General features: G+C 40.3%; 2 protein-coding genes across 5 annotated transcripts in view; one reads left to right on the top strand and one right to left on the bottom strand.

Annotated features, from left to right (window-relative positions):
* Nucleotides 1–16,243, bottom strand: part of BBS9 (Bardet-Biedl syndrome 9) — a 259,252-nt gene extending 243,009 nt beyond the window's left edge. The window contains exons 1-5 of one of the 2 annotated variants that reach the window (XM_089532607.1): nt 15,780–16,241; nt 10,818–10,941; nt 9,150–9,300; nt 7,362–7,426; nt 3,866–3,979 (exon numbers count right to left, since the gene is read on the bottom strand). In XM_089532607.1, the coding sequence (XP_089388733.1) occupies nt 3,866–3,979; nt 7,362–7,426; nt 9,150–9,300; nt 10,818–10,929 (442 nt within the window). In that variant the 5' untranslated portion in view covers nt 10,930–10,941; nt 15,780–16,241. Of the gene's footprint in view, nt 1–3,865; nt 3,980–7,361; nt 7,427–9,149; nt 9,301–10,817; nt 10,942–15,779 lie in introns of both variants that reach the window. The other variant, XM_089532608.1, reaches the window with a different exon arrangement.
* Nucleotides 15,849–26,986, top strand: part of NT5C3A (5'-nucleotidase, cytosolic IIIA) — a 31,620-nt gene continuing 20,482 nt past the window's right edge. The window contains exon 1 of one of the 3 annotated variants that reach the window (XM_089532617.1): nt 15,849–15,940. Coding sequence is in view for 1 of the 3 variants with exons in the window: in XM_089532619.1 (XP_089388745.1) it covers nt 16,625–16,762 (138 nt within the window). In the remaining 2 variants the exon portion in view is untranslated. Of the gene's footprint in view, nt 15,941–16,521; nt 16,763–26,986 lie in introns of those variants that run through there. The other 2 variants (XM_089532619.1, XM_089532616.1) reach the window with 2 other exon arrangements.

Here is a 26,986-nt window from a genome sequence, read left to right on the forward strand (position 1 = left end):
GTCTTTGAACAGAGGCTGGATGGTCATCTGTTGGGTATGCTTTGATTGTGATTTCCTGCATGGCAGGGGGTTGGACTGGATGGTCCTTGTGGTCTCTTCCAACTCCATAATTCTATGATTCTAACTGCCCTGTCTCAGTGCTGGGGAATCCTGGGAAGTGTAGTTTCTTGTGGCACCAAAGCTCTCTGACAAAGACTATAAAAATCTCACAAAACTACTTTCCAGGATTCCATAATACTGACCGAGGGCAGTTAAAGCAGTCTCAAACTGAATTATTTCTGCAGTGTGTTTGGACCTTACAGCCCTATACAGCATGCTCACAGTATCTAAAAGACCATTATTTCCCCATAGGAATTTAACCAAATGAGAAAGTGATTTTTCAATCCCAGCAATGTCATAGGTCTCTCTGGTGCAGACACAGAAGAGGGCCTTCATAGTGGCTATTCATGGGCTTTGGAATTCCCTTCCACAAGAGACTAGACTTGACCTATCTGCTCTCCATTTATCAGCAGGTAAAAAAATGTTTATTAAACACATATTTGTTGGTTAAATGGTTGCTGAAGGATCTTTTCCAGGGAGTGTCTGTCCTGTATTTTTTTAGCTTTATTTTTATGTTTTTAAATGATTTTACACTTCTTAAGATAATGGAGTTTTAATATGATAGCTTGTTTGTTTTTTAAAAAACTTTTTTCAATAATCAGATGTTGTGAACTAACTTGTTGTACACCGCCTTGAGTTCCATGTTGTGAGAAAGCCAGAATATGAATGAATTTATTACGGCACATGGCCAGCACCAAAATATAGCAAAAATACAAAACATATAACATCAAGTGTACTGCTGTAGAATATAAATAAAATCAATAAAATAATATAAACATGGTCAGTTTCACCATGGAGAAAGCAATCTGTGAAGTTTCCACTATTACGCAATTCTCATCACACATTTTCTATTCCAAGCAACCTTGTGACATATTCAATGTTCACAGTTCCATGTTAACATTTCTTCACATGGGGTGCTGCCTCAGAACTACCTATTTGTTATGTATGATGCTGGCACTCTTCAGACACTTTTTTATTTAGCATCTCTACTTGTTAATTAGTTGAGATCAATATGCATTGAGATGATACATTTTTAAGCATTTGTTTCATTTTACTTCTAGTTACAAGAAATACATGAGCACCCTCTAGTGTTCACATATATGTATGCACATAAGTAAAATTATAAGACAGTGCCTTGTAGAAGTAATCAAGCCACTTTGACAGGTCAACATCTTGTTGTTACAACTTGAAACTGAACTTGATTGAATTGAGATTTATGAACACAATTTACTCAACACAAAAGTAAAGAAAAATAAACGCAATTGCTGCTTACAAAAGTATTCAACCCATTTGCTTTAAAATGGCTAAATAACCTGTCGCAACCCACTGCTTTCAGAAGACACTGAAGTAGTTTATCATGTATGCAGTTTCAGTGCCACGTGATCCTAGATTTACTTATTTTTGGAAAACACCAGGGTTTGCAGGAGAGCATATATAAACAAACAGCATAATGAAGTGCAAGGAACGGTTAAAAGAAGCACAGAATAAGGTTGGTCAGAAAATATTAGTTGGGGTTAGGTTATCAAAATATATCTCCAACTACAAACATCTTCCAGAGCACTATTAAATCCAGTTACAAAATGGAAAGAATATGACATAACCTTGACTTCACCTACAGAGGACCGTTCAGCACAATTCAGTGACTGTCAAAGGAGGGCATCAGTCACTGAGATGGGAGAAACTAATATCACCCATAAAGGTCGATTTATGGAGGAGTGGCAAGAATGCAGTCAGTGCTTTAAAAATTCACAGCAAAACTCATTTGGAGTTTGCAAAAAGATATAACAAACATGTAAAAAGTTCTCTGGTAAATGAGCTAATATTCCCATCCTCATGGTGAACTGTGGTGGTAGCAGCAACAAGTTGTTTGGGATGCTTTCCCTTAATAAGGATTGGGAAACCAGTCTTTCTGAAAAGTGGACCTCTATCCCAGTCCAAGGCCAAAATGAATGGAAACCAATATATGGCAATTCTAGTGAAAAGTCTGCAAGTGGCTTTAGACTGGGATAGAGGTCCACTTTTCAGAAAGACAACGATCCTAACCACACAGCCAAAGTTTTACATTGAAATGGTTTTGGAAGAACTTGGATGTCTTAGAACAACTCAGTGAAACTCCAGACCTCCGTCTGACTGACAATCTGTGTCAAGACTTGAAAGTGGCTGTTTCCAAAATGGTCACCATTCATACAGTCAGAACTGGGACGCTTTTGCCAAAGAACATGGACAAAAATTGCAGAATACAGATGCACAAAGCTGAGCGACAGTTATTCAATAAGTATCTAAGGCTGTATCTGCACTGCAGAAATAATCCCGTTTGATACCACATTAATTGCTATGGGTCCACTGTCAGCTGAATATGTCTGGTATGCTGTGGTGAGTAATTCACTCCACATGCACAGCAAGACTTATGCATGCAAACGTCACTAAGAGAATGTCAGCCAATGTATGCTTTTTTAATCAAAATTTAATATGCATACACCAAATGTTACTATAGCAAAAAGGGAGCTTGGTATATGGCTAAGTTTTGCCCAAACTTGGCCACCTCATCTTAGTGCAGAGGGAGTAGTAGTGCTGCCATCCAGATCTTTCTTGGAGAGTCTATCTCCCTTTCCTTCACCACTCAACAATCTCTCTCTCTCAGGTTTACTGGGAGAAAAAACTAACATTTACAGAATTCCTGGTAGATCCTGACATGGGAGATGGGTGACTGGAGCTCCCTGCCCCACTCCCTCAAGAAACGAAACAGGTTCTTAAACATGAAAACTCTTTAACTAACAAAGAAGAAGACCCTACCCTCTACTTACAAGTGGAAGAACCTAACTCGATAAACATTGACATTAAAATAAATTATTCTTCAATTCCATGTGTTGCCATTCCCAGCCCTACAATCCCTTTCAAATGAACTGAAAACCTAACACATCTGGCTGAACAGTCCCTAGTTTCTTTATAATCTTTCCCTAAGAATCGTTCCCTCAGTTTGACCTGGAGCAGTTAGGTACATGCTTAGAGCACTTGTCCCCCGTTTAGCCCAGAAGGCTCCTTTCTATCCTCTTTTCTCCTCCTATTGGCTATTGAAAGCCATGTGGGTATCAGGGCCAATCTGATCTCTTTCCCTCGTGATTCCTTTCTCAGAACCTCTGAGTTAGCCCTTTCTATAGCCTGGACCCTGACCCTGCAGCATCATTACAGTTACTATGACTGAGCAGTGTTTTTTTATAAAATGTTTTTTTTTTCATCTAGAAAAAAAATCATAGTATTTTCATCTATTCCAGTCTTACATAGTTTCATGTTGTTGGCAATCATCACCTCTCTATCCATATTGTACCAGGCCCTTGTCAAACCTGGCTCCACAACGCTTGCAGTCTGTTGAGTAGCATGGCCATGCTGCTGGGATATTATGGATTTTAATGCAAAAATAAATAAAAACAACACCTTGGACTACCCCATATTCTTTCAGCAATGCTAGGCATATTTCATTCCAATCATGCTTAGCTCACCATTTGCAACTGCTAAGAAGATGATCATATTACTACAAAGTGTTCTACCCTTTGTATCTCATAGCAGATGCAAAGCTGCTTATTATGAACAGACTGCATAATTGAACATTTTTTGCCTCTAGATTTCCTTGACTGTGCCCCAGGACTCCCTTACAGCAACAGATAATCTACCTGCTGTGCATCCTGTAGTAGCTGAAAGAGGAGTGTCACTGCTACATGCCAGCTCCACAGATTAATGCAAAACAGCTCAAACTTAGTTTTGAATTTACCTCTTATACCTCCAAATGGCCCATAAGTCATGTTGAAGGCTGTTCGCTGAAGAGTGTGCTCATACATACGTTTTAGCTGATATTGGTTGCCATGTTCAATATTTCCCAAGTTTCCTATTAAATAAAAAGAAGGAAGATATTATGCTTGTACTATTTTCTTCTTTTTGTGGAAATCATATTATATATTTACATTTTTGGGATCAAGGCATTGCAGCATATCACATACTGCTATTCTATGGACCCTATCGCATGGGGTTAAAAGAGCGACTTACCTTTCCCAAATTCAGTGTTAATTCGGGAGGCAGACAGTTCACACATAAATCACCATTGAATTGCCACCTGGATCCTTCCTAGATGCAGCCAGGTTCATCTAAGCCGCTTCCACAGCCATTTTTAGAAGTCAGAAGTGGCAGTTTATGTGTGATAGGAACCGGCTGCCTCCCAAATTAACACTGAATTTGGGAAAACTAAGCCATGCAATAGGGTCCTACCTCTCAGTATTGTATTCTTTAACTGACCATAACACTGTAAACATCAAACCACACTTGTAACAAAAGTGAATGAAAATTTAAATCAAAATACTGTATGTCAATTATGAGGATGGCAGAATTCAACTGTTAAGGAAGGTCTTTATGCTATTCTATCCTGATCTTTATATCTCCTTCACTAATTCTATTAAATCTAAAGATTTACTTTTAATTTGGTGATACCTGTTTAGAAGCAGCCAATCACAGCCCAGGGAGAGCTTGGGGAGAGGATACAAACAAGATTGCCAGGTACTGCTTTTGCATCTTGCCTGCCATGATTTTAGGGGCAAGCTAAAGTACAGAGATGGGCTATGAGGAGTAACAAATGATGTAAGGGAATGGTTATTACACAGGTGGCATGATACCAAAAGAGAGGAGTCAGGCATGGACTGAAGCATCCAATGTCATTCTTCTGGAAAGGAACTGAAGGAAAGAACAAGGAGCAGGAGGTGCGGTTATGGGAAAAGAGAAAACTAGAGCTAATATTTTGAAATTTTGTGTATTTCAATTAAACAGTGTTAATGCTTGCTGTTTATTTCTGACAATGAACATCTCTGGCATGTTACTGAATAAAGATTTGATCATTTTTAATTACTGGAGACTGAATTACTGAACTTTGTTAATTGCTGGATTTGACAAAGAGGCTTCTCTGCTAAAGAGTTACCGAGTCAGAATGAAATGTAGTTAGGGCCAGTCGGAGACAAAGTAAAGATCTGCATAGTGTTTTGGGAACTTGACATAGGAAAGAATGCAGGGATTTCTTGTTTAACTTTGTTTTATAATAAATGTTTCTTGTTTTATTTTCTATAACTGTGTCTGGCTGACCTATTAATGAATGGATAAGACTGGAAACATGTACCACACAACCCACTGATCACACAACCACTTGTACATAAGGATCTTCTTGAGGCCTTAGTACCAGATCCAAAGAGGGATCTTAAGGGGGGGAAGGGCAAGGTTTCAAAACTCGTTCTGGAGAGGTGCTTCATCACTTGCTCTTTCAAGACTCAAATCTTCCCTCAAGTTAAACTGATATTAAATCAATTACTTTTATCTTAATTAACCAGAAAAATTCTTCCAGTATATAATCATGACTACTGTATTTTTCCTGTGAGACAACTCACAATGTAAACTTCCCAAATGTCCTCTAATGCTCTCACCATAGCGCAAAGTAGGCCCACCACCAAATAATCCACCTTCTGTAATTTGTCAATATACTCTGTGGCTGATAACAAGATCCAGTTTAAACATTCAGAAACAGCATATAAGAGCACATGCTTTCACAGAAATTTGGAACTTTTATCCCTCCAAATGTAAATCTTTTTGGAGCTTCTGGGACCTGAAGTCTGAGACATCTAGAGAGCCCAACGTTTTACAATGAAGGTGGGGAAATGTTATTAATAGACCCACATAAAATCATAAATAGACAGGCTCTGGGCCTCTTAATGTTTTTAGAATTCAACCCTCATCTTCCCTAGCTACTGGACATGCTGGCTGGGACTAATGGAAGCTGGATCCAAAAACATCTAGACGGGCCATAGGTTGGCAACCCCTGCTGTCAGTGGAAAGAGAGAACCCCAGAGACATTCATAAGTCAAATTACTTCTTCTATGACCTCCTAACCTTTCATTTGTAAGGAGCTTTTCAAGTGTGAACAGTAATCAAGCATCTTTTTCCCCATCTATTCCACACCAAAGGGCTACATCATGACCTTTTCCAGTAATTTTGAATGAGCTATCATTCTGTTTGCTGACCTGAATGTGAAACAATAGACAGAGCTTACAACTGTTTACAAACAACTTACTCAAATGCTATGTGCAAAGATTTTGAGCCCAAAAACATACATAGCTAGGCACTATCAGTCTAATGATTCTGGAGCTCCTTCTCTTATACTCTCACAAAAGTAAGTATTTTTTAATACAGTCAAACTGTATTCAGCAAAAGAGAAAGCAAGCAAGTCGGTCCTCAATATCTACTTTTTTAAACCATGGATTCAACTATCCATCCACAGCCTGAAAATATTCAAAAATAATATAGATTCCCAAAGAAAACCTTGTTTTTACCATTTTATATTTCACTATGTCATTGTATTTAATGGGACATGAGCATCCACATATTTTGATATCCAAAGGGAGTCCTGGAACCAAACCTCAGTAGATACCAAGGGCCCACTGTAGTCAGTTATTAGTAGCAGGAATTAACTTAGTTTTAAAAAGCTTGCTAAAATGTCCAGTAAGACTATGGTAATGACATCTCTACTACGAGGGTGGGCAATGTATGGCCCTCTTGATGTTGTTGGACTGCAACTCCCACCACTCCTAGCAACACAGACAATTACATTGAGCCCTTTCTACTCACAGGGGCTTTCCCCTTCAAATGGGGAAAATGGACATCACACTCATTATTCAATGGGCAGTGACATGTGTGCACCCACATGCACATTCCACCATGGAATAATATAAACCATGGCAAGCTGAAGATGCTCCAATCAATGGATTGCAAACCCACAATACTGTATAATGAATACTGCAGCCCAACATCATCTGGAGGATCACACATCTTCCAATGCCATTCTAATGTATCCAGCTTTATTATTCATTATTCAGGCTTAATAATATATTTTTCTTTTCATCCTTTTCTACATAATCACAGTACTCTTCAGCTTTATACTTTTTTGCTGCTGTCTCTAGCTCCCCATGTGAGTATGTTTGCTTACTGCTGGCAGTATTTCAGGAGACCAACTGGCATAAAAACCTTTGCCTTATTATGGGTCTTATATACTGCATCCCACCAAAGACTAATTTTACTAGTGCATCAAGAACAGGACATTTGCTCTTTATACCACTAGCCTACGTCAAATACTTCAGACAAAGTATACATATTATCATTGCCCAACTCAAAGAAAATGTGGGGAAAGGAGAACAAAGAAATGAAATTATCTCCACAATCTAAATAATTTTGCTTTTTACCTGAGACAGCATATACGCACAGTTTTTTGCAATGTAATACAGCTAAATGAAGCAGTTCTGTACCACTGCCAAGAAAAGAAAAAACAAAAAACCATGAGACACACTTTTAAAGAAAACTGCATTCATTTAAGAGTAACAGACCAGTAATACTTGCATTTAACTTTAAGAAGCTATGACGCACAGTGCAACTCAAAAAGCATACAAATTCAAGAACCTTGACAAATTTAAGGTCAGAATTCAGCTGTACGTAAGATCCTCTATGGAAGTAGCTGAACATATATTGTACATTTGGTGTCTTAGTTCAGTTATATAATATTGCTATTCAACATAAGGGCTGTGTAGCACAATTAATGCATAACCCCATATGCAGAGATTTACTCTACAAAACCCAATGTAGGCTCTGCATTTACACCTACATGTTCCTGCCTCTCATCCTGGTAACTCCCTGAAAATATGTTTTGTCTTTGCAAACATAACTAATAAACATGCTCATTTATCATTTCACAATCTATATGCAAGGCAGTTTTCACATTACATGGATGAAGTGCATTTGAACACCTCTACAGAATTCTAATCAATATATAGTTATAAACTGAGAGCACAACAATGCAATATTCTTTGAAAGACTAATGAAAAAATTTAAATCTGCAAATTTGTTTACCTTAATTAACTGCAATGTAATTCAGTACCTTATGAACTCTATTAATATTTAAACTGCCTAACAAATAAGGATAAATATTAAACTTTCATTTTGTTCAAATATCTTGATTTAGAGGATAACAAACAAACTGAAGACTCATATACTACAGCATCCCCTTTGGAATGCTGATACAGTACGCCCTCCATGTAAGGCAAATAGCATGTATGCTCAAGCCCCATTAAAAATAATGGGGCTTGTGCATAATGTGCAGTGTGATGCACATGCCACAGGTGCGTGCACCATTGCATCCCCGTCACGCAGCTTTCAGCATAAGCTGAAAGCTGCATCAAAGGTGCCTGCATATGACGCAGGCGCACTGTATCTTCTTTCATTTCCTGGTTTCTTCTAACCATCACTTGCAATGATTTCTCAATTAGACAAACTACTCAGTGTCACTGGTGTGGTGACAGAACTACAGCCTAGCTTCATCCTAGTAAAAGTTTTCAGAGGAAGAGGCAGGAGATTTTAATGTCCCTTTGGAAAAGAAAGGTGCTAGATGGTTGACCTTCTTGAACTCCTTATTCTGTTAGGAATGAGAGCAAGCAAGGTAAATTATCTTTACACAGCCTGTTTCTTACCAGAACTGGGCTCCCAAAGCATACCAAACAACTAACTGAGCTGGCAGAAATCTTATTCCTCTGGGAAAAAGGCTGTAGGTGACTGGCTCTCCTTGGGCACCCTGTTTAGCAGTGCTGAAGCGGAGGGGGGGGGTCAGCAATTTGCCAAAACTCCACAACATTCTGGGAGGGGGGCAAAAAAAGCTTAGGTGTACATGGCATCAATAGCCCTCATGTTGCCTACTCCTGATATAAATGCTAATGAATTTGTTTTCAAACATTAGCTTTATTATGCCTATTTTACTAGAATTCAGGTCAGAAATATTAATAAGATATAGTATGTCACCAAAAAAATGAAGCACCAAAATCCACATTGGTTCTTGCAGAGCTGCCACAATATAACCCCAAGATACTTCATAAAGTACATCTAGTTTACCCTTAGGGAACCAAGTTAGCTGGAATGATAAACTTACTCAACCTAAATCTCCTAATTAGCATGATCATTAGTAACAATACTGATTGTTTACTTACGAAACAAATTTTCCTACTTCCACCTGCAGTATTGGCTCACGTAATTGCACTTCCAACAGCAAATCTTCAGGTTGCATAGCATCTCCTGGTTTTATGGGATGGGGATTATAGATTCTAAGAAACCCCATATAACTGCCCACAATAATTTTATCTGAAAAATAAACATCCAAGGAATAAAAATCAAACGTGCACAAAATATCTTCTGCTGTCTTGCTTCTTCTATATAAGACAAAATTCTATGGTTGCAGTCCTATGAACACTTGAGAGTAAACTGTATAAGACTCAATAGAACTTACTTTCAAACAAACATACACTGGATCACGCTGCATAGCTGTTTAGCTACAGATTACAGATGAATTATTAATATTAATAACTTTATTTATAACCTCAAGGCAACTCACATTATTTTTTAATAAATTATTTTTATTTATTGTATTTATACCCCATTCTTCATAAACGCTCACAGAGCAAAACGAACAGTACAGATTTTTTTTAAAAAAGATGACCATTAAAATAAACTGTAACACTGAAGACAATTAAAACATTCATTACAAAATTATTTTAAAAAGACAAAGAACAGTACAGCACACTATTAAAGGCCTTTTCTTTTTAAAAACAGACAGTTCACTCAGGACTGTGAATCTTTTTTAAAAAATACTGCCTGGAAACAAACATGCAGCAAGGAAGGCAGCAGTGTCACCTTCTTCTCCTTCTTACACACAACCAGCTTATATAGGTCTGCCTCTGGATTCTCCACTCCAAGCATGCATCTGAGGAAGTACACTCAACTCCATGAAAGCTCATGCTACCGACTTATTTCTTTCGGTTAGTCTCAAAGGTGCTACAAGATCCCTTTGCACATTTCTCAAGAACATTCTAGAGCCTAGGAATAACTACAAGAAAATCCACTTTCACATTCCCACCTAATATGCCTATAAGAGTGGAAGGACTGAGAGAAAGGGTCTGGGCAAATCTATATGGTAGAATACACAGCTTCAGATAAATTGGACCGAAGCTATGCTGGGCTTTATAGGGTTTCATTGCCAGAACTTTGAATTATACCTAGAAACAAATTAGTAGACAGTGAATCTATTATAACAAGTGAATTATGTCCTCCTTGTCACCAGACGTGATCAACTTTCTGGCTGCAGCCGTTTATACCAGCTGGCATTTCAGAACAAAGGTAGGCCCACATTATAGTGCATTACAGTAATTCAGATGAGAAGTTAACTGTAGCATGTTGTCTCCTTGGCCAGATCAGACATCTCCAGGGATGGGCACAACTGGCTCACTGGTTTTAACTGGACAAACACACACCTTGCCAACACTGAAGACCTGCCATCCAGGTCCTGGGTTGAACCTATGTCTTCAGGGAAGGTAAAGCCCCATGCAGCAGAGCCTGTATCCCTGTTCCTGATCTGCTTTTTGACTAGTGTTGAGCACCGCTATCTTTCCTGGATTAAGGTTCCGTTTGTTGATTGTAAGCATATTAACACAAATTTAAATCCCTGTAAGCCTAATAAGGCATACTCCCCCCTCCAAAAAAAACCCCAACACTTGGGATTACAGTCTCTACCTAGTGAAAATTCTATTAGAAACATTAGACTGCAAGGAATAACATTTCACAGCAATATTAGTCACTCATCAGATCTAGCAATATGCACTTACCTTGTTCAGTGCTACTGTTGTCAACATTTGCAACACATAAGCATCCTTGATCAAATTCTTCATTGTTGCCAACTACTGTAGACCACCACTCACGGGCTTTAAATAAAGACATTCTCCTTCAGGCCTAGTTGGAAAAAAACAGGATATTATAAAAGCAAAATTATATATTGTTTTCAACAAATGCTTATGCAAACTTGCTCTTAATATGTATACACTGTCACCAAGATTTTTTTTTTGTTGAATACTACATTAAATGATGGTGTTAATTATGCATCTTGCTCAACCTCCCCATACATCCTTTCTTGAATAACAGACTGTACACACTGACATTTTTATAGATTTCCTTCATATTCTACAAAACAAAAAGATACAATGGAATGGAGTCCCACAAATCAAAATGAAAATGCACCTGTTGCTGTTGTACTGTATCACAGAGGCAGAAGAATCCTGATCTAGTACGGTTAACTCAGTGTCCTACTGGTGCTTTCCATTCTATGTCACAAGCTGCTTTTTAAAACTCAGGAAGCTTTTATTGGAAAGAGCAGATTTAGTGCCAACTGTAGGTGCAACTTCTTCTGCATTCTGAAGGACCAAAATGCCACACTGTGTTGCATTTATTCATTTTAAAAAAACCTTGGCCTGTTACAGACAGCCAAAATAAAGCTGCTTCGAGTCACTTTGGAGCTATGGTGTTTCAATGATACATGCATCCTAAGAGTCCAGAAGCCACACCAAAGCCACGTTCCAGTCCTAAGGACTGGAGTGCAGCTTTGGTGCAGCTTCCAGGCTCTTAGGACGCATGCATCATTGAAACACCATACCTCCAAAGTGACTCAAAGCAGCTTTATTTTGGCTGTCTGTAAAGGGCTCTTGATTCCAAAACTTGGACTAAATTGTTTAATTATTTCATTTCTAGAACTCATTGGTTTTTGTAAGAAATATTCTTAGAACTGTTTTAACCATTATATCACAAACAATATTCAAGGGGTTGTGTATCAATCCGTGCTTCATATTACTTTGCAGATAATTTTGACCATTTTGTTTAAAAAACATAAAGTAATATAATATTATTAACAGAATACATGACTGTTTCCCATTTCCATTGAAAACTGCTTAATCCTATGAATCTATTTAATGTTACTGTTAATATCTTAGTATTAATGCTAGCATGTGTCACAAATGCAACTGTTATGAACATTATTTCACACACCTCTAATTCTTGACATGTGACTTGAAGGTATATACAAACAAACACAGTTCATTAATTAAAATGAAGAGCTTCACATCAGCATGGAAGATGGACAATACGTTAACAGTAAAACTAGAGGAAAAGAAATAAGTAGAATGTGAAAACTGATCATATGTACAAAAAAGTAGTTTCTTGAAGTTGGTGTCTACAGAACACATTGGTTAAAGCAGTAATCTCTGAGCATTTAACACTTAACATCTGGCCCTCCTTTTCTGTCCTGGGCTTTTTCCTTGGAGAGGTAGACCTAGCAGCTTGCAAGGGCATGTGTGTGTCCTTCCTGCCCAAAGGGGGAAGAGGGCCCAACTGAGTGCCAACCACCTTCTGGGTATCACTTGGTACAGTCTGCATCCCCTGCACCTCCTTGGTGATGCCACTAATTCATGAAGCAGCTTTTCTTTCTTGAAGGGACTAGATTCTACTTTCTAGAAGAAGCTACCTTGCCCAATTATTGCAACTTCCTTCAGAAGAGGAGAAACCTCTCACTTTTAGGGATGGTTTGCAAAATCAGCATCCAAAATAATAATAATTAATAATTTGTTTTATTTATATACCGCTATTCCAAAGATCATAGCGGTGAACAGCAAGTAAGCTAATTAGCAAGTAAGCTAATTTGCCCCCAACAGTCTGGGTACTCATTTTAGCGACCTCAGAAGGATGCAAGCGTGAGTCGAGCTTGGGCCCTTTTGCTGGTCTTGAACTCGCAACCTTGTGGTTTTGAGTGAATGGCTGCAGTACAGGCATTTAACCACTGCGCCTTCTTGCCCCTGCCTCCCTTTCTCACTGCAGTTCCTTGAAGATGAAGAGAAGTCCTGGGAATAGGATTCAACATTTTGAAGCAATGTAACTGGTAATACTGGTCCACACAAACATGTCTTCTGTTCTTGATGTTTACGTGTGAATGCCACTGCTTATATATCCAAAAGGCGCCACTGTCACATGTGACAGGTTTGATGAAGTGCAAAGGGAAGAGAAATCCCCCCCCCCCCAGTAGACCAAGAACTAAGTTTAAACGCCACATAAGGCCTTTGGAGAAGAGACTGAAAACCAGGCAGGAGGGAGAATGGAACAGAATATCATGGAGGGGGATTTGGTTGGCTGGAACAGTTCTGGTTCCTCTTGTAATATAAAACAACACGGGGCAAATCATGAGTATAACATGCAAGGCTATTCCATCTAGTTCTCTATTGTAATCGCCTTGCCCTTGTGACATAAGATAAGGAACTCAATCCAGTAGGACACAAATAGGCTGTTCTAATACCTGCCTCCAGTTATCTAGCACATGGTGAAGAAGAGGCTAGAGATTTCAATAATCCACCTCCTGGCCTAGCAGCACGAGGACAGTTACATTAACGCAACTATTTTACACACACACACACACTTTTTAACGGGGGGAAACACATCCCAACCGTCAGCTGCCCTGATTTCAAATCACAATCTATTTTCCATAAGTAATTATTCTAAAAATGTAATTTACCACATGAAACACAAAAGCACTTTAGTTATTAATCTACAGAAGACCAAGACAAAACAGAAAGCCTTTCCAGTACTAAATATTATTCTGAATGAAACTATTGAATGTCTGTAATATTTCTATTGATTTTTTGGTAATATTTGTATTGAGTGCCCATCTTGTCACGGGCGATTAGCTCACAGCTGTAACACACTTAGAGACGGCTTAGTGTGGTATCAAGCGGTATATAAACGAAGCCGCTATTGCTATTACTACAGAAAGTGATATGCTGCCATATCCGTGAATGATGTTTGTGTATAATACGCTTATTCAGGTAACACAGTGTTAAGTGTTTTCCTGGGCTCAACCAGTGGCATCACTGGGGGGGGGTGCAGACTGCAGAAGGTGACACCCTAAAGAAGGGGTGACACCGCTGCTCCTTAGACATCTGTGTTTTGGCAGGAATGAGCTGTGGCATTCAACTCTTTGTTTAACATGCTGCAAGAGATGGAGTGACTGGGAGGAGAGAGGAGAGGCCCCAGGGAAGGCCTGCCGGAAGAGAAAGGTTTTTGTTGCCTTTTTAAAAGCCTCTAATGAGGATAATTGGCAGGTCATTCCAAGCTTTAGGCGCCATAGCAGAAAAAGACCTCCGAGACTTCACTGCCAATCTGGTCTTTTTTGGATGTAAAAGACTTTTCCCGGAGGAACTGAGTGTACAGGAAGGATTGTATGGGAGGAGGCGTTCCTTCAAGTAGATGGACCCAGGTCTTGTAGGGCTTTATAGGTGATAACCAACATCTTGTGCTGAGCCCAGAAGCTAATAGGCAGCCAGTGTAATGACTTTAGAATAGGTGTAATTTGGTCAAACCTAGATTTTCCGGCCACTAGTCTGGCTGCCATGTTTTGTATCAATTGGAGCTTCCGGATGTGGCACAAAGGTTGCCCCATGTAGAGCGCATTGCAAAAGTCAAGACGAGAGGTTACCAGGGAATGTACGCCTGTTTCTAGATCCTGCTGCTCCAGGTAAGGGCACAACTGGCGTATCAGCCGAAGCTGATAACAGGCACTCATGGCTGTTGTGTCAATCTGAGAAGACAGTTGAAGCGACGAATCCAGGAGCACTTTTAAGCTGTGGACGCAGTCTTTCAGGGGAAGTGTAACCCCATCTAGAACTGGCGAACTTATCTCCAAACCTGGATTGGGGTTACCTATCGCGAGTACCTCCGTTTTATTTGGATTCAGTTTAAGTCTATTTTCCCTCATCCAATCCATTACTGACCTCAGACAGTCATTCAGAGGGGAGATGCCATACTTGGTCACCGAAGCAGTCCGAGACATGGAGAAGCAAATTTGGGTGTCATCAGCATACTGATAACACCCCGCCCCATGTCTCTGGATGATCTCACCCAGCGGCTTCATATAAATGTTGAATAGCATTGGAGACAGTATCGCGCCTTGAGGGACACCCGATTTGAGCCAAACAACTGTCCCCAAGCAACACCATTTGGAACCTACCCAAGAGATAGGACCGGAACCACTGCAAAGCAGTGCCCCGGTTCCTAGTTCCCTCAAGGGTCCAGAAGGATGCCAGGGTCGATGGTATCCAAGGCTGCTGAGAGGTCCAAGGGCACCAACAGGGCCAGGCTTCCCCTGTCAATGCCCAGAAGGAGATCATCTGGGGAAGGAGGCTCAAGTCTAGCAAGCTGCCAACTTCTTTCTTTCAGTGAGTCTCAAACAATAATAATAATAATAATAATAACAGTAGCAACAACAACAATAGTAATATGCATCTGGGGAGTAGGCTGAAGCCTAGGAAAGCCCTCGCTGCCAACTTCTTCCTTTCGTGACTCTCAAAGGCTTTGCAACAGTGGTTCCCAAGCTTTGGTCCTCCTGGTGTCTTGGACTTCAACTCCCAGAAGCCCCAGCTAGCTTGACCAACAGCATGGGATTCTGGGAGTTGAAGTCCAAAACATCTGGAGGACCAAAGGTTGGGAACCACGGCTTTACAACAAGATCTCTGTAGATACTCTACATACATAGGGCTATATCTTTGAATTCTACCAAAGTCACACTCTCTCAGCCTCAGAGGAAAGCAGTGGCAGGGAAAACGTTCTCCTTAAGGCAGGAACATCTTACAACAACCACAACCACAACAACCACAACCACAAGAACCACAACCTCCCCCCTGAGTCACTCTCAACACGTGTCGGCGCTTCACGTGTCGCGCCCATTCCCACGAGGGGCTCCCTCCAGCATCACTCACCGGGGGCCGGCGGCAGGGATTCCGTTTGCTCGCCTCCCCCTCGCGCCGCCCCCGCTCCTCCTCCTCCTCCTCCCTGACCGAGCAGCAACGGTCCTCCTCGGAGCGAGGGAAGGAAGGAAGGCTGGAGCCCTCCTCGCCCCACAGACTTCAGGCGGAGCAAGGTAGGAGGCGGCAGCCGCCGTCCGAAGCGCCCCTCATGAGAGAGGGAGGGATGGAGGGAGGGAGAGAGAGCAAATGGCGGACACGGCTCTCAGGGGCCAACTTTCCTAAAGTCAGAGTAATAGTCCTTTGGCAAACGCAGCGCGAACTAGACTTGTCCCCTTCTTCTCGCCGTCGCCATTTTCCCTCCCGTTGTCATAGCGCCTCCACACAATCAAAATCTCGACTCCGCCCCTCTTTCGGGCCGGTCAAATTGGGAGAGGGTTAGTTATAAGGCGGCGCGGGGCCTTCTGGGAGATGTAGTCTTGGCGCGACGAGGCAAACAAAAATGGCGGCTTGGATTGTACCATTGTGTACATAGGGGGGGACGGTTGGGCGTTATGGTTCAGTCTCGTCCCGCCACTCCCTTTTGCGAATGTGAGGTGTTTTTCTTTGAGCGGGAAAGGGTGCCTTGTTTGTGAAGGTAAAGAAGACTCGGCGTAGAGGAACGAAATAGGAAATGAGGGTTAAAAATGGTTTCGCCCGTCCGTCCTTAGGCGCATGCGCAGTCGGTGACTAGAGGGAGGCCGAGCGTTTGCAACAGAAGCAACGGCCATTTGGTTGTCAGACGCTTTGGGGGGCGGTTGCGAGGGCGGGAAGCGGGGCTGAAGAAGGGAAGCAGCCGGGACTCGAAGCGGCTCTCCTCCATGGACAAGAGCGCCGTGGCCAAGATGGGAGCGGTGGCCAGCGCCAGCGTCTGCGCCTTGGTCGGAGGGGTGGTCCTGGCCCAGTACATCTTCACCATCAAGAAGAAGACCGGCAGGAAGACCAAGATTATAGAGATGGTAGGCTCTGGCTGCATCCGCACTGGAGATATAACCCGGTTTGGAAGCGCTTTAAACTCTTTGGCTCTTTGCTATGGAATTCTGGGAGTTGGAGTTTGTTGTGGGGCCCTGGGCCCCACAACAAACTCCAACTCCCAGAATTCCATAGCAAAGAGCCAGACAAAGGGTTTAAAGCGCTGCCAAACCGGGTTATATCTCGTTTCTGACATATAGAGACCTTAAGATGTCATGGTTTGATCGTTTGTTTGGCAGGTTTTGTTCAGAGGTTGTTTGCCATTGCCTCCCTCTGAGGCTGAGAGAGTGTGACTTTCTGCCCAATGGGCTTCCATGGCTGAGTGAGGATCCAAGCCCTGGTCTCCCATAGACCTACTTCAAAACTCACTGCACCAGGATAACAACATCTCCATCCTCCTAGAGACAACTCGAAAGCCTCTTCCTAAATGCAACTTCTTTTCCCGCCAGCCTCCACCTTTCTTGTGATTTGCACTTCGGTGACCAAACTCACACATCTATATGCGCTCCCTCTCTCTCTCTGTCTCATATATATACACACACACACCATTTATTTCAGGGTCGCAGGTAAGGTAGGCTTTGCTGATCCTCGCCATTCACATTTCATCCATGCTCAGTAAGAGATTCAATGAGAGATGCTTTTTATCTTCTGCGTTGTAGCCTGGCACACACAGCGACAGCAGAATTGGCCGCTAGAGTAAAACCCTGCTTTCCCCCCACAAGCTTTATTGTGTTGTTCACTGCAGACGCTACCACAATCGAACACTGAATCCTTGTGTTTCTCCAGCACTCTTTCACTGTGCTCCCAATAGCAATGCTGCTGAAAGCTATCTGCCTAAACAGAAGACGAGGAAAGGCGGCTGGGCAGGCATAAAAAGACTTTGTAGAACAGAACTTCGTCGTCAGAGGGTTTATTACACCTGTACTTAGGAGTAAGTCCAATTGAAACCAATGGGACACCTGCCTGTGTTGGTTAATAGTAGTATGAGGGTGTGACTGCAACTCTGTCATGCATCTGTTTAGATGCGATTCCCAGTGGTTCCAGTCTTATGTTCCCAAGTGGAGAACATGAGTGTAATGGAAGTTGGCAGTTTGGAAACATTGATAGGATCCGGTCAGTGCAACCTGTTCCTCTGTGTATATGTCAGGATGCCTCCAAGTCATTTTTTGACTTCTGGCGACCCTAAAATGAACCTTTCATAGGATATTCTTGGCAAATTTCTTCAGAAATTGCAGTCCTCTGAGGCTGAGAAGGTGGATTAAATTCTTGAGTTTTACACTAACTAATAATAATAATAATAATAATATACCTTATTTGTATACCGCTCTTCCGGAACGATCAAAGCGGTTCACAGAGTCTTTGAAAAACACATAAAAACACGTGTCGTAATGTATCTATACAATTAAATACCAATAAAAACCAAAGCAGCACATAAAACAAACACAAACATGGAATCTGTCGATCGCAGTTAGCCATTTCTATCAGAGGAAACATTCTCTATAAAGAGTCCAGAGGATATGCTAACCGGAAGAGGTGGGTCTTTAAAGCCTTTTTGAAGGCATCCAATGTAGAATTCCTCCGAAGCTCTTGTGGAAGTTTGTTCCAGTACATTGATGCAGCCGATGTAAATGCTCTCTGGTGAGTTGCCGCCAATCTCACCTTAGGATGTACTAGTAAATTTTTCCATGATGTTCTGAGAGTGCGAGGTGGACTATATGGGGAGAGGCGTTCCCTCAAGTAACTTGGGCCCAAGCCATCTAGGGCTTTATAGGTGATAACCAACACTTTGTATTGAGCCCGGAAGCTAATAGGTAGCCAGTGAAGAGATCTTAATACCGGTGTTATATGGTCTGGCCTGTAAGTTCCAGCGACCAATCTGGCTGCAGCATTTTGAACTAGCTGAAGCTTCCGAACCTGGTGCAAAGGTAGCCCTTTGTTTTCCCTCATCCAGCCCATTGCTGGCCTTAGACAGGCATCCAGAGGAGAGATGCCATCTATTCATGGATATATATAAATGACAATTCCAGTCTCTATTATGCCTTTCTCCTTTCTTAAATTAGTGTTTGTCCAGTAATTACAGTTTCAATTGCTTGCTTTCTGTACAATCATTCTGGTGTACCTTCTCTGAATATCCCATGTTATTAATTGTTAGCTGCAAATTATACAGGTTTAACCAAAATATTTGGCATTGACCCTGTGCCCTTGGGTCTTAGAATCATAGAGTTGGAAGAAACCACAAGGGACATTCAGTGCACTCCTGACAGATGACTATCCAGCTTCTTTTTAAACACCTCCAAAGAAGGAGGCCACCCCACTCCAAGGGGACATGTTCTACTGTGGAACAGGTCTCACTGTCAGGAAATTCTTCCTAGTGATGAGGCAGAATCTCTTTTCCCATAGTTGAAATCCATTCCTCCAGGACCTGTTTTCTAGAACTGCAGAAAACAAACTTGCTCATGCGGTCTCTTCCAACTCTATGATTCTATGCTCCATGCTCAGTAAACATCCCTTCAAATATTTAAACAGGGCTATCATATCACCTCTTAAACTTCTCCATCCTAAACGTACCCAGCTCCCTATCAGACCTTTCACCATTTTTGTTGCTCTCCTCTGGACAGACTCCAGCTTGTCAACATCCTTTTTGAATTGTGGTGACCAGAACTGGACACAGTATTCCAGATGAGGTCTGACCAAAGCACAATAGAGTAGCACTAATACTTTAGTTCCAGACACTATACTTCTGTTGATGCAGTCTAGAATCACATTGGCTTTTTTAGCTGCCACATCACACAGTTAACTCATGTTCAACTTGTGGTCTACTGGGACTCCTAGATCCCTCTTGGTCTTGTTAAGCCAGGTGTCCTCCATCCCTTATCCATGCATTTCATTTTTTCTGCCTAAGTGCAGTATCCAACATTTCTCCCTGTTGAAGTTCCTTTTGTTAGTTTCGGCCCAGCTTTCTAATCTATTATGGACATTTTGAATTTTAGCTAGCTACTCCTAATTTGATGTCCAGAATGTGTGTCTGACTGTGCCTGATTTCTCCTTTCCATTGTATAACAAACTCCAAGAGAATATGATCACTCCCACTTAAGGATCCCACCACTTGCACCCCATTAACCAGGTCATCCCTGCTGGTTAAGATCAGTTCTAAAATATTATTATTATATCTGATCCCCTTGTTGCCTCTTCCACATTTTGGACAATAAAATTGTCTTCCAGGCAAGTGAGGAATTTGCTAGACCCACCACTATTACATCTCTCCTTTCTGAGTGTTTGGTCATTTGTTCTATAAAGGCATTGTTTAATTCCTCAGTCTAAGGTCCAAAGCACAGTGCAGAAATAATCCAGTTTGAGATCGCTTTAACTGCCCTGGCTCAATGCTAGGGAATTGTGGGAAGTATAGTTTTGTGAGACATTTAGCTTTCTCCGTGAGAGAGATCTGGTGCCACAATAAACTACAATTCCCAGAATTCCTTAGCAGTAAGTCAGGGCAGTTAAAGCGGCCTCAAACTGGATTGTTTCCGCACTTTGTTTTGGACCTGACTCAGGGTCAGAGTGCTGCTGCAGGACTGGTGATAATTAAAGTAAGAAGCAATAAATTATTGTTAGACCCAGTAATATAGTGATACTGCCTCTTTTCCGCTTTTTGCTGCTCCTTTTTCTGGTCACTTTGGGTGGTGTTAGTATCGTATAAGCATCACACCCTTGAAGTAGCTGAAAGTCACTTTATTTGACCTGTCCGTTTAGGGTCTTTGGTGAAGCTTTATCCAGTTTCTGTCTCTGAATATGGCTTTCACTGCCAAAAAGGAACTCTGGACAGGAAACTCTCAGCACAAGTGATGTAGGAGAAAGACTATCACAGGTAGTTCTTGACAGTTGTAGGAATATCTAATTAGTGAACAGTAATAAGTGTGTTTTTGATACTTATGGACAGCTGCTGTGATGTCATGTTGCTCTTCACCATAACCATTAAGTAGAATTGTTTATTAACCAAAGTAGGTTTTCATGACAAATATGGTCTGATTAGCATAATCATTGTAAGATGTGAATCAGTCATCTACAGAGTAGCTTTACTAGCCCCAGAAAGATATCCCTCATTTGACAATCATGCCTTTTTAGTTTAATATTGCAGTCTGCATGCAGGGTTTCTCTTGTAGCCTAGTATCTTCAGTCTGGTGTCTTTCTGTGCATGCTTGTAAAGAATGATCCAAAGCTGTGTAATAAAGATCTGTACAATCCAAATCAGCGTATCACACTGCAGTTCCGTTTAAATATGCCATAATTGTGCCACTTACTGTCAAGGAATTTCTATGTGGTATGTAATTTGCATAGAGTTACAATTGCTGTGTTATCCCTCTTGTGTCGAGCTATGCTTTGAATTAAAAATTGTTGTTGTTATATCAAAGCAAAGGTATTGGGTGGGAGCCAAATTAAGCTGTTTGGATATGGTTTGTGTTGAAATCAGTAGAAAACATAGTCATGACAATTAATATCAGTGCAAACTAAGGACTAATTATGAAGTTAAACATAGTTAGGGGCTGTGTAGACCACCCCTAAGGGGCGGCCTGCAGACGCTTCCATTTTCCCGCTGCAGCCCCAATCTGGCCTTTCCTGATGCAGCACCAATCTGGCCTGTCCAGGGCACGAAAAGGAGCTGCAAAAAGCGGCTCCTTTTTGTGCCCTGGAAAGGTGCAATAGCCACAGCACCATGGCTTTACAGCACTCCTTTGGCACTGCACCATGAAGACAATAGTGCCAGAAGAGTGCTGTGACGCCATCAACTGTGCAGTACAGCGCACGGTGTCATGCCTCCTTGGGCGTGGACCACGCCAGGGCATGCATCATATGGATGCCATGCCCCAACTCTGCCCCCAACCCAGCCTTTAAGGCCAATCTGAACAGGGCCTTAGTTGGGAGTAAGCTGAATTAAACACACTTCTGAGTAGACATGGATGAGTGCACTTTAGGTTTAGATCCCAGATTTTTTTGTCATTTGTAATGACATCATTACAATGATTGTGTCAGTTTAGTGAAGTACACAGCCTTTTTCTGTTATTCAGTCTTGCTTTATACTACATAATTTCCAAAGGGAAAGTTCTATGATGGTCCAAAATAGAGTAATTAATTGCAGTATAATTTTTTGAGTTATTTCTTTGTATGTACAGCTAAAGTTTATTGCCTATTATATATTTGTAGACTAGTTCCTATAGAAACAGTGATGTCACACTAGAACACAAAACATATGCTGACATAAGCACAGAACAAAGTCATACCGTTTGAAAAAAACTTGGACTTCTCTCATAAAGATGACAATTATACACTTTCATTAAGTTTTATTATTTTTCTGGAATTTAGTAAGTAAATATAAAACTGTTTTCCCAGTTCAATGAAATAAAGAACAAGGGGGGACTTCACCTTGATCCTAACCATGTTGGTTTCAGTGGAACATGGATCACTGTGGCTCAGTTCAAACAGCATGCAAAAACACAGCATGATGGTTTATCATGCTAACTGTGTTAACTCTGCTACTTAGATTCTTATGTCTTACTATCTAAAACATAATGGCCATTATTTTGACCATTGTTTTAAAAATGATAAATAAAATAATCTTAAACTTCTGCTCTCCCTAGAAGCCACGATGACCAAACCGAAGCTGTCGTACTTTGTTGTACATGAGAAGACACAACTCAGTGGAAAAGCCAATAATGCTAGGAAAGGTGGAGGATAGGAGAAATTGAGGAAGGACTGACATGGATAGAGTCAATCAAAGAGGCCATGGCCCTGAGCCAGCAAGACCTGAGCAGAGCAGTTGTGGACAGAGGGGCATGGAGGTGTCTCACTCATGGAGATGCCATGAGTTGAAGTCAACTCGAGGGCAGTTAACAACAACAAAACTTCTGCCTTGTATTCTGAAAACAGAATGGAGCTTTCAGAGATATTTTTTCAATCATCATATAAACTCAGAATGCTAATAGATAAATATAGCAGATTTATATAAAGAAGGCTTCCCGATTGCTCAAAGAAATGAGCAGGTCCAATTGTATTAGGTGAGGAGATTTCTTTATGTGCTTTCCAAAGATGCTTAAAGTTCTGGAGAAGTCTTTCCCACAGGCTACAGTGTCTGTCTCTTCAGAAAAAAGGCAAGAGGTCTGATAGAAGTGTATAATGTTCTGTGCAGTATGAAGGAAGAGAAGTGTCTGCTTTATCTTACTAGAACCAGCGGTTGTCCCATTTAACTTAATATCCCATAAGCAGGAAACAATTATCTCCTCAACACTATGTATAATATCACATGCTATAAAGCTTAGATATTATACTATGAAGTGCAGATAAATAGTTTAATGACATGCTGTGTAAAGTACTTCCTTTAATACGGTTGGCCCTCTGTATCCACAGATTCAGCTATCTACAGCTTGAATATATTCCAAATATATATATATACTTTTTAAAAAAAACAACTTGTTTTTGCTATTTTATACAAAGAACGCCATTTTATTATGCCACTGTATTTAATGGGATTTGAACATCCATGGATTTTGGTATCCAGGGGGATGGGTTCCTGGTAAAAGTATTTCAGGGCTACAATTACCAGTTGTTCAAAAATGTCACTTTTCCAAGCTGTGACTTGAATGTCTGCTTGATCACAGCTGACTGATGTACGGTAGAGAGTCGATTAGGTGCACCTCAATAAACTGATTTTCCATCATATGAATTGAGGTAGCTTATTTTTTTATCATACTAGCTCATTAGTCCCTATGAGGCAGGAGAGAAAACAAACATTAGCCAGAGTCCAGAGTGAAAGTATCTATGTGCACATTTATGGGGAGATGATGGAAAGCCTATGCAGGCCACATAACTGTTCTGATGAAAGATGACAGCAGTGGACAGACCATTCCTTGTCTTGGAGGCAATATCTAGGAAGAGGCTGGTGGAATGCAGAGAAGCCATGTTAAACACTGTTGTCCAAGGAGCATTGATAACAAAAAGAAATTGTATGTCTGTGTATTATTCAAGGACACACCAATCCCTAACTATATTTCCAGGCACATTCTTACCATTTGGTAGACCTGTGGCAAATGTTTCAGCTTTTTTTTTAAACTTTCTCTTCTTGAAGTTTTAACTCACATTAATTTTCGTTTGGACTTTGTTCCAGACCTGTTTTTCCCCCTAAGTACAAATCTGCATATATTTCTTTGTTCAGGATTTGACTTGATTTCCCAGTATTCAGTAAAGAGTCAATTAAGATGATTTTTTAAAATGAATTTAATCTAACCATATTTTAATCTGGTGCTAGGTTTGATGTAACACAAGTTCTGACAATCCATTACTAAACATGTCTGCCTGGAGCATGTCCCAGTTACTTCCTGGGCAAGTGTAGAAGTGCCAACTTCAAAAGCCTAGAAATATCACTGCTTGGTCAGAATGCTAATGCTACCCTTTAGCCTGTCCTACTTTCTTTGTAAACTGATTCAGCTTGGAGCCTTGATAGTTTTCACAAATGTGCTGACTATTACTTGCAATCTGAGTCACAAGTAAGAAAGGTCATTTTGTTGGCTCAGTGTTGATCCTAGTATCCCAACAGTTATAGCTGTGTCCGATGACTTTTGCAAATGTTCTCCCACTTGCAAGCAGCACTGGAGCTCTAGACCTAAACATTTTGTGGATTGGCTTTTGAAAAGATGTTTTCTTTGCTCAAGGGTCCTACACAACAACACACATACAATCACTTATATGAAATATATGCTAAGTATTAAATTTTCGCTGTGTATGACTATTGAGTTTTTCTGCATTAAACTGTGTAATATTTTTACATACTGTGTGATCTGTGAGATAGTAGCATCTACTTTCTATGTTATTATGTGACTAAATTTTTAAAAAGGGGGGATTTTGTTCAAACCATTTATTTATTCCTAGAATAATGTATAATTAAAGGAGTAATTGCAGACATATTTTTCATATATATATGTGTGTGTGTGTGTGTGTGTGTGTGTGTGTGAAACTAAAGGTACACTGTTTTGAAGTGCTGATAATCTTTATTTCAGACAGTAGTCTTGGTTTTTTGTCTAGAATATAATATGTATAGGGTGGATTAATATTTTCTCTTCCTGGTTATTGATTTTCCTAGTACAGGTTGAGTATTCCTGAATTGTCTAAAATGCTTGGGACCAGAAAGATTTTGGATTTTGGAATTATTTTGGAATATCTGTATTTACATATGTACGCATAATGAAATTATTAGCTTAATTATTTAATGAGTTTAATTATTTAATCAGACAAATAAATTTTCCTTGGATTTTCCGTGATACAAATATCACATGTCATTTCATTGGAAGAAAAGCTGTTTGAAGAGTGCTTTGCCCAGTGCTTTGTCTAGTGAAGTTTCTCTTCTAGCTAAATATAGTGGAATAAGTAATAGTAATAGTAATAAAAATTTATTCGGTCTTTGACCAGTATAAAAACAAAATCACCCAAATAGCGTATCAGTATAACAATAACAGGTTAAAATATAAACTAATAGTGGACTATATATGTATGGTATCCAAACAGATCTTTCTACACGGTAATAAAATGTCCATTTGTCAGTTGAGGGCGCAGTTTACAAACAATATAACAAAATTTAGCCACCTTATGGGATACTGTAGGATCATTGTTATCCAATAAGAGGCGTAAATAAAAAGAGTCAGTTTTACCTGGGAATTTACTCAGTAGTGGGCTAATCAGTTGGTGACAAATGTCCCTATAGAATTGACATATGCAAGTGGAATAATTAGGAATTGTCAAGCATTACTGTAGTTTTATTTGAAGATATGGAATTTTTTGTAACCAGCACAGACCTTTTTGCACTGAAGAAAGTATATACTAAAAGTACTATCAAGTTGCTGGTTTTGCACTTTTTTGGCTTGCCCATACTAAATCTCCAGTGCTAAAAATTTAACCCAGCAATGTCTTCCGTTAGAACCAAATAACCACAGTTCCCATTCTTTCAAGTCAGGCTTTCTAATACTGAATAGTGATCTCGATCCCCTTTCCAAAAGGGTTCCGAATCTTATTTCCTGCGTAATCTTCAACTGCTGTTCTTTAATGTCTTACCAAGTCATTATAAAGTGTCCAGACTGACATTGTTCCTGCAGTGTCAGTACCGTTATTTTAAGTAAATATAGGTTGAAATCTAAAGTTGTACTTGCAGACTTTTAGCGCAGTGAGGTTTCCCCCTCCCTCCACAGCATTTGAAAATCTGCTGCAAAAGGTCTCTCAAATTTAAGAACATATTTTAAGGATGGGAAAACCATGCCTTGTTCTGCTGATAGAAGTTGTTCCGTCAGTGGAAAAAAAACAGTTGAATCCTTGTGGCAATCATATTCCTGGTGTTTTTGTTTCTTTTTACTTCTACCTTATTCACTTTGTGTCTGAGTAGGATATCATTTCCCTGTACTGTATATTTTCACCTCTTCTGAATTCTGTTTCTAAGCTATTTTCTTCATTTATTTATACAAGTACTTTAATATAAGCTATTCCATATATGTAATGGAAATGTTTTCTGTTAGGAAATAAAATCTCCAAATCTGTTAAAAATAAACCATTCTTTGAAACAATTGATTTTAGTGCATTAGATATTATATTAATTAACATTAATTTAAGGTTAATTAAATTCATTCTACTGTAGAGTGATTTTTCCCCCCATTATATAATAATTGTTAATGTTTTAATCCCTTGGGAACCATGTACTTTCAATCAGTTTTCTGTGACAGAGTAGCACAAATAGTTGTATTCACTCATCATTGACAGATCTTTATTGAAGAGATTAGAGCTGAACCATAAGCGGCCATCCAGTGTGAACCAGGGGTCAAACCAAGAAAGATCTGTGTTTGCTAGATAAACCTCCAGCCTGAGCAAAAAGCTTTTATGGTCCTTCTAGTTAAAGTGAGTCATGGTCAGTCTGGGTTTAAAAGTGACACTCTCCTACTATGAGAAGCTATAAGATAGATTGGGCAGCTCACCACACAAGGCAGATGTACACAGAGCCAAGGAGAGGCTGGTTGTTCCCAGCAGCTCCTGACTTTTATATATTGCAAGAGAAGATCTTTGGTGATCTATTACATGACTCCGCACAGTACTGGATCAGCTTTAAAGCATTTTAAGAAAGAGAGCGTATAATGATTGCTAACAAATATATAAATGGGCTCAATGATATGGTCTTGGTGTGACTC

This window comes from Sceloporus occidentalis, unplaced genomic scaffold (assembly GCF_023333645.1).
Source record: "Sceloporus occidentalis isolate IW3139 unplaced genomic scaffold, rSceOcc1.0.p SCAF_7, whole genome shotgun sequence".
Taxonomy (NCBI): domain Eukaryota; kingdom Metazoa; phylum Chordata; class Lepidosauria; order Squamata; family Phrynosomatidae; genus Sceloporus; species Sceloporus occidentalis.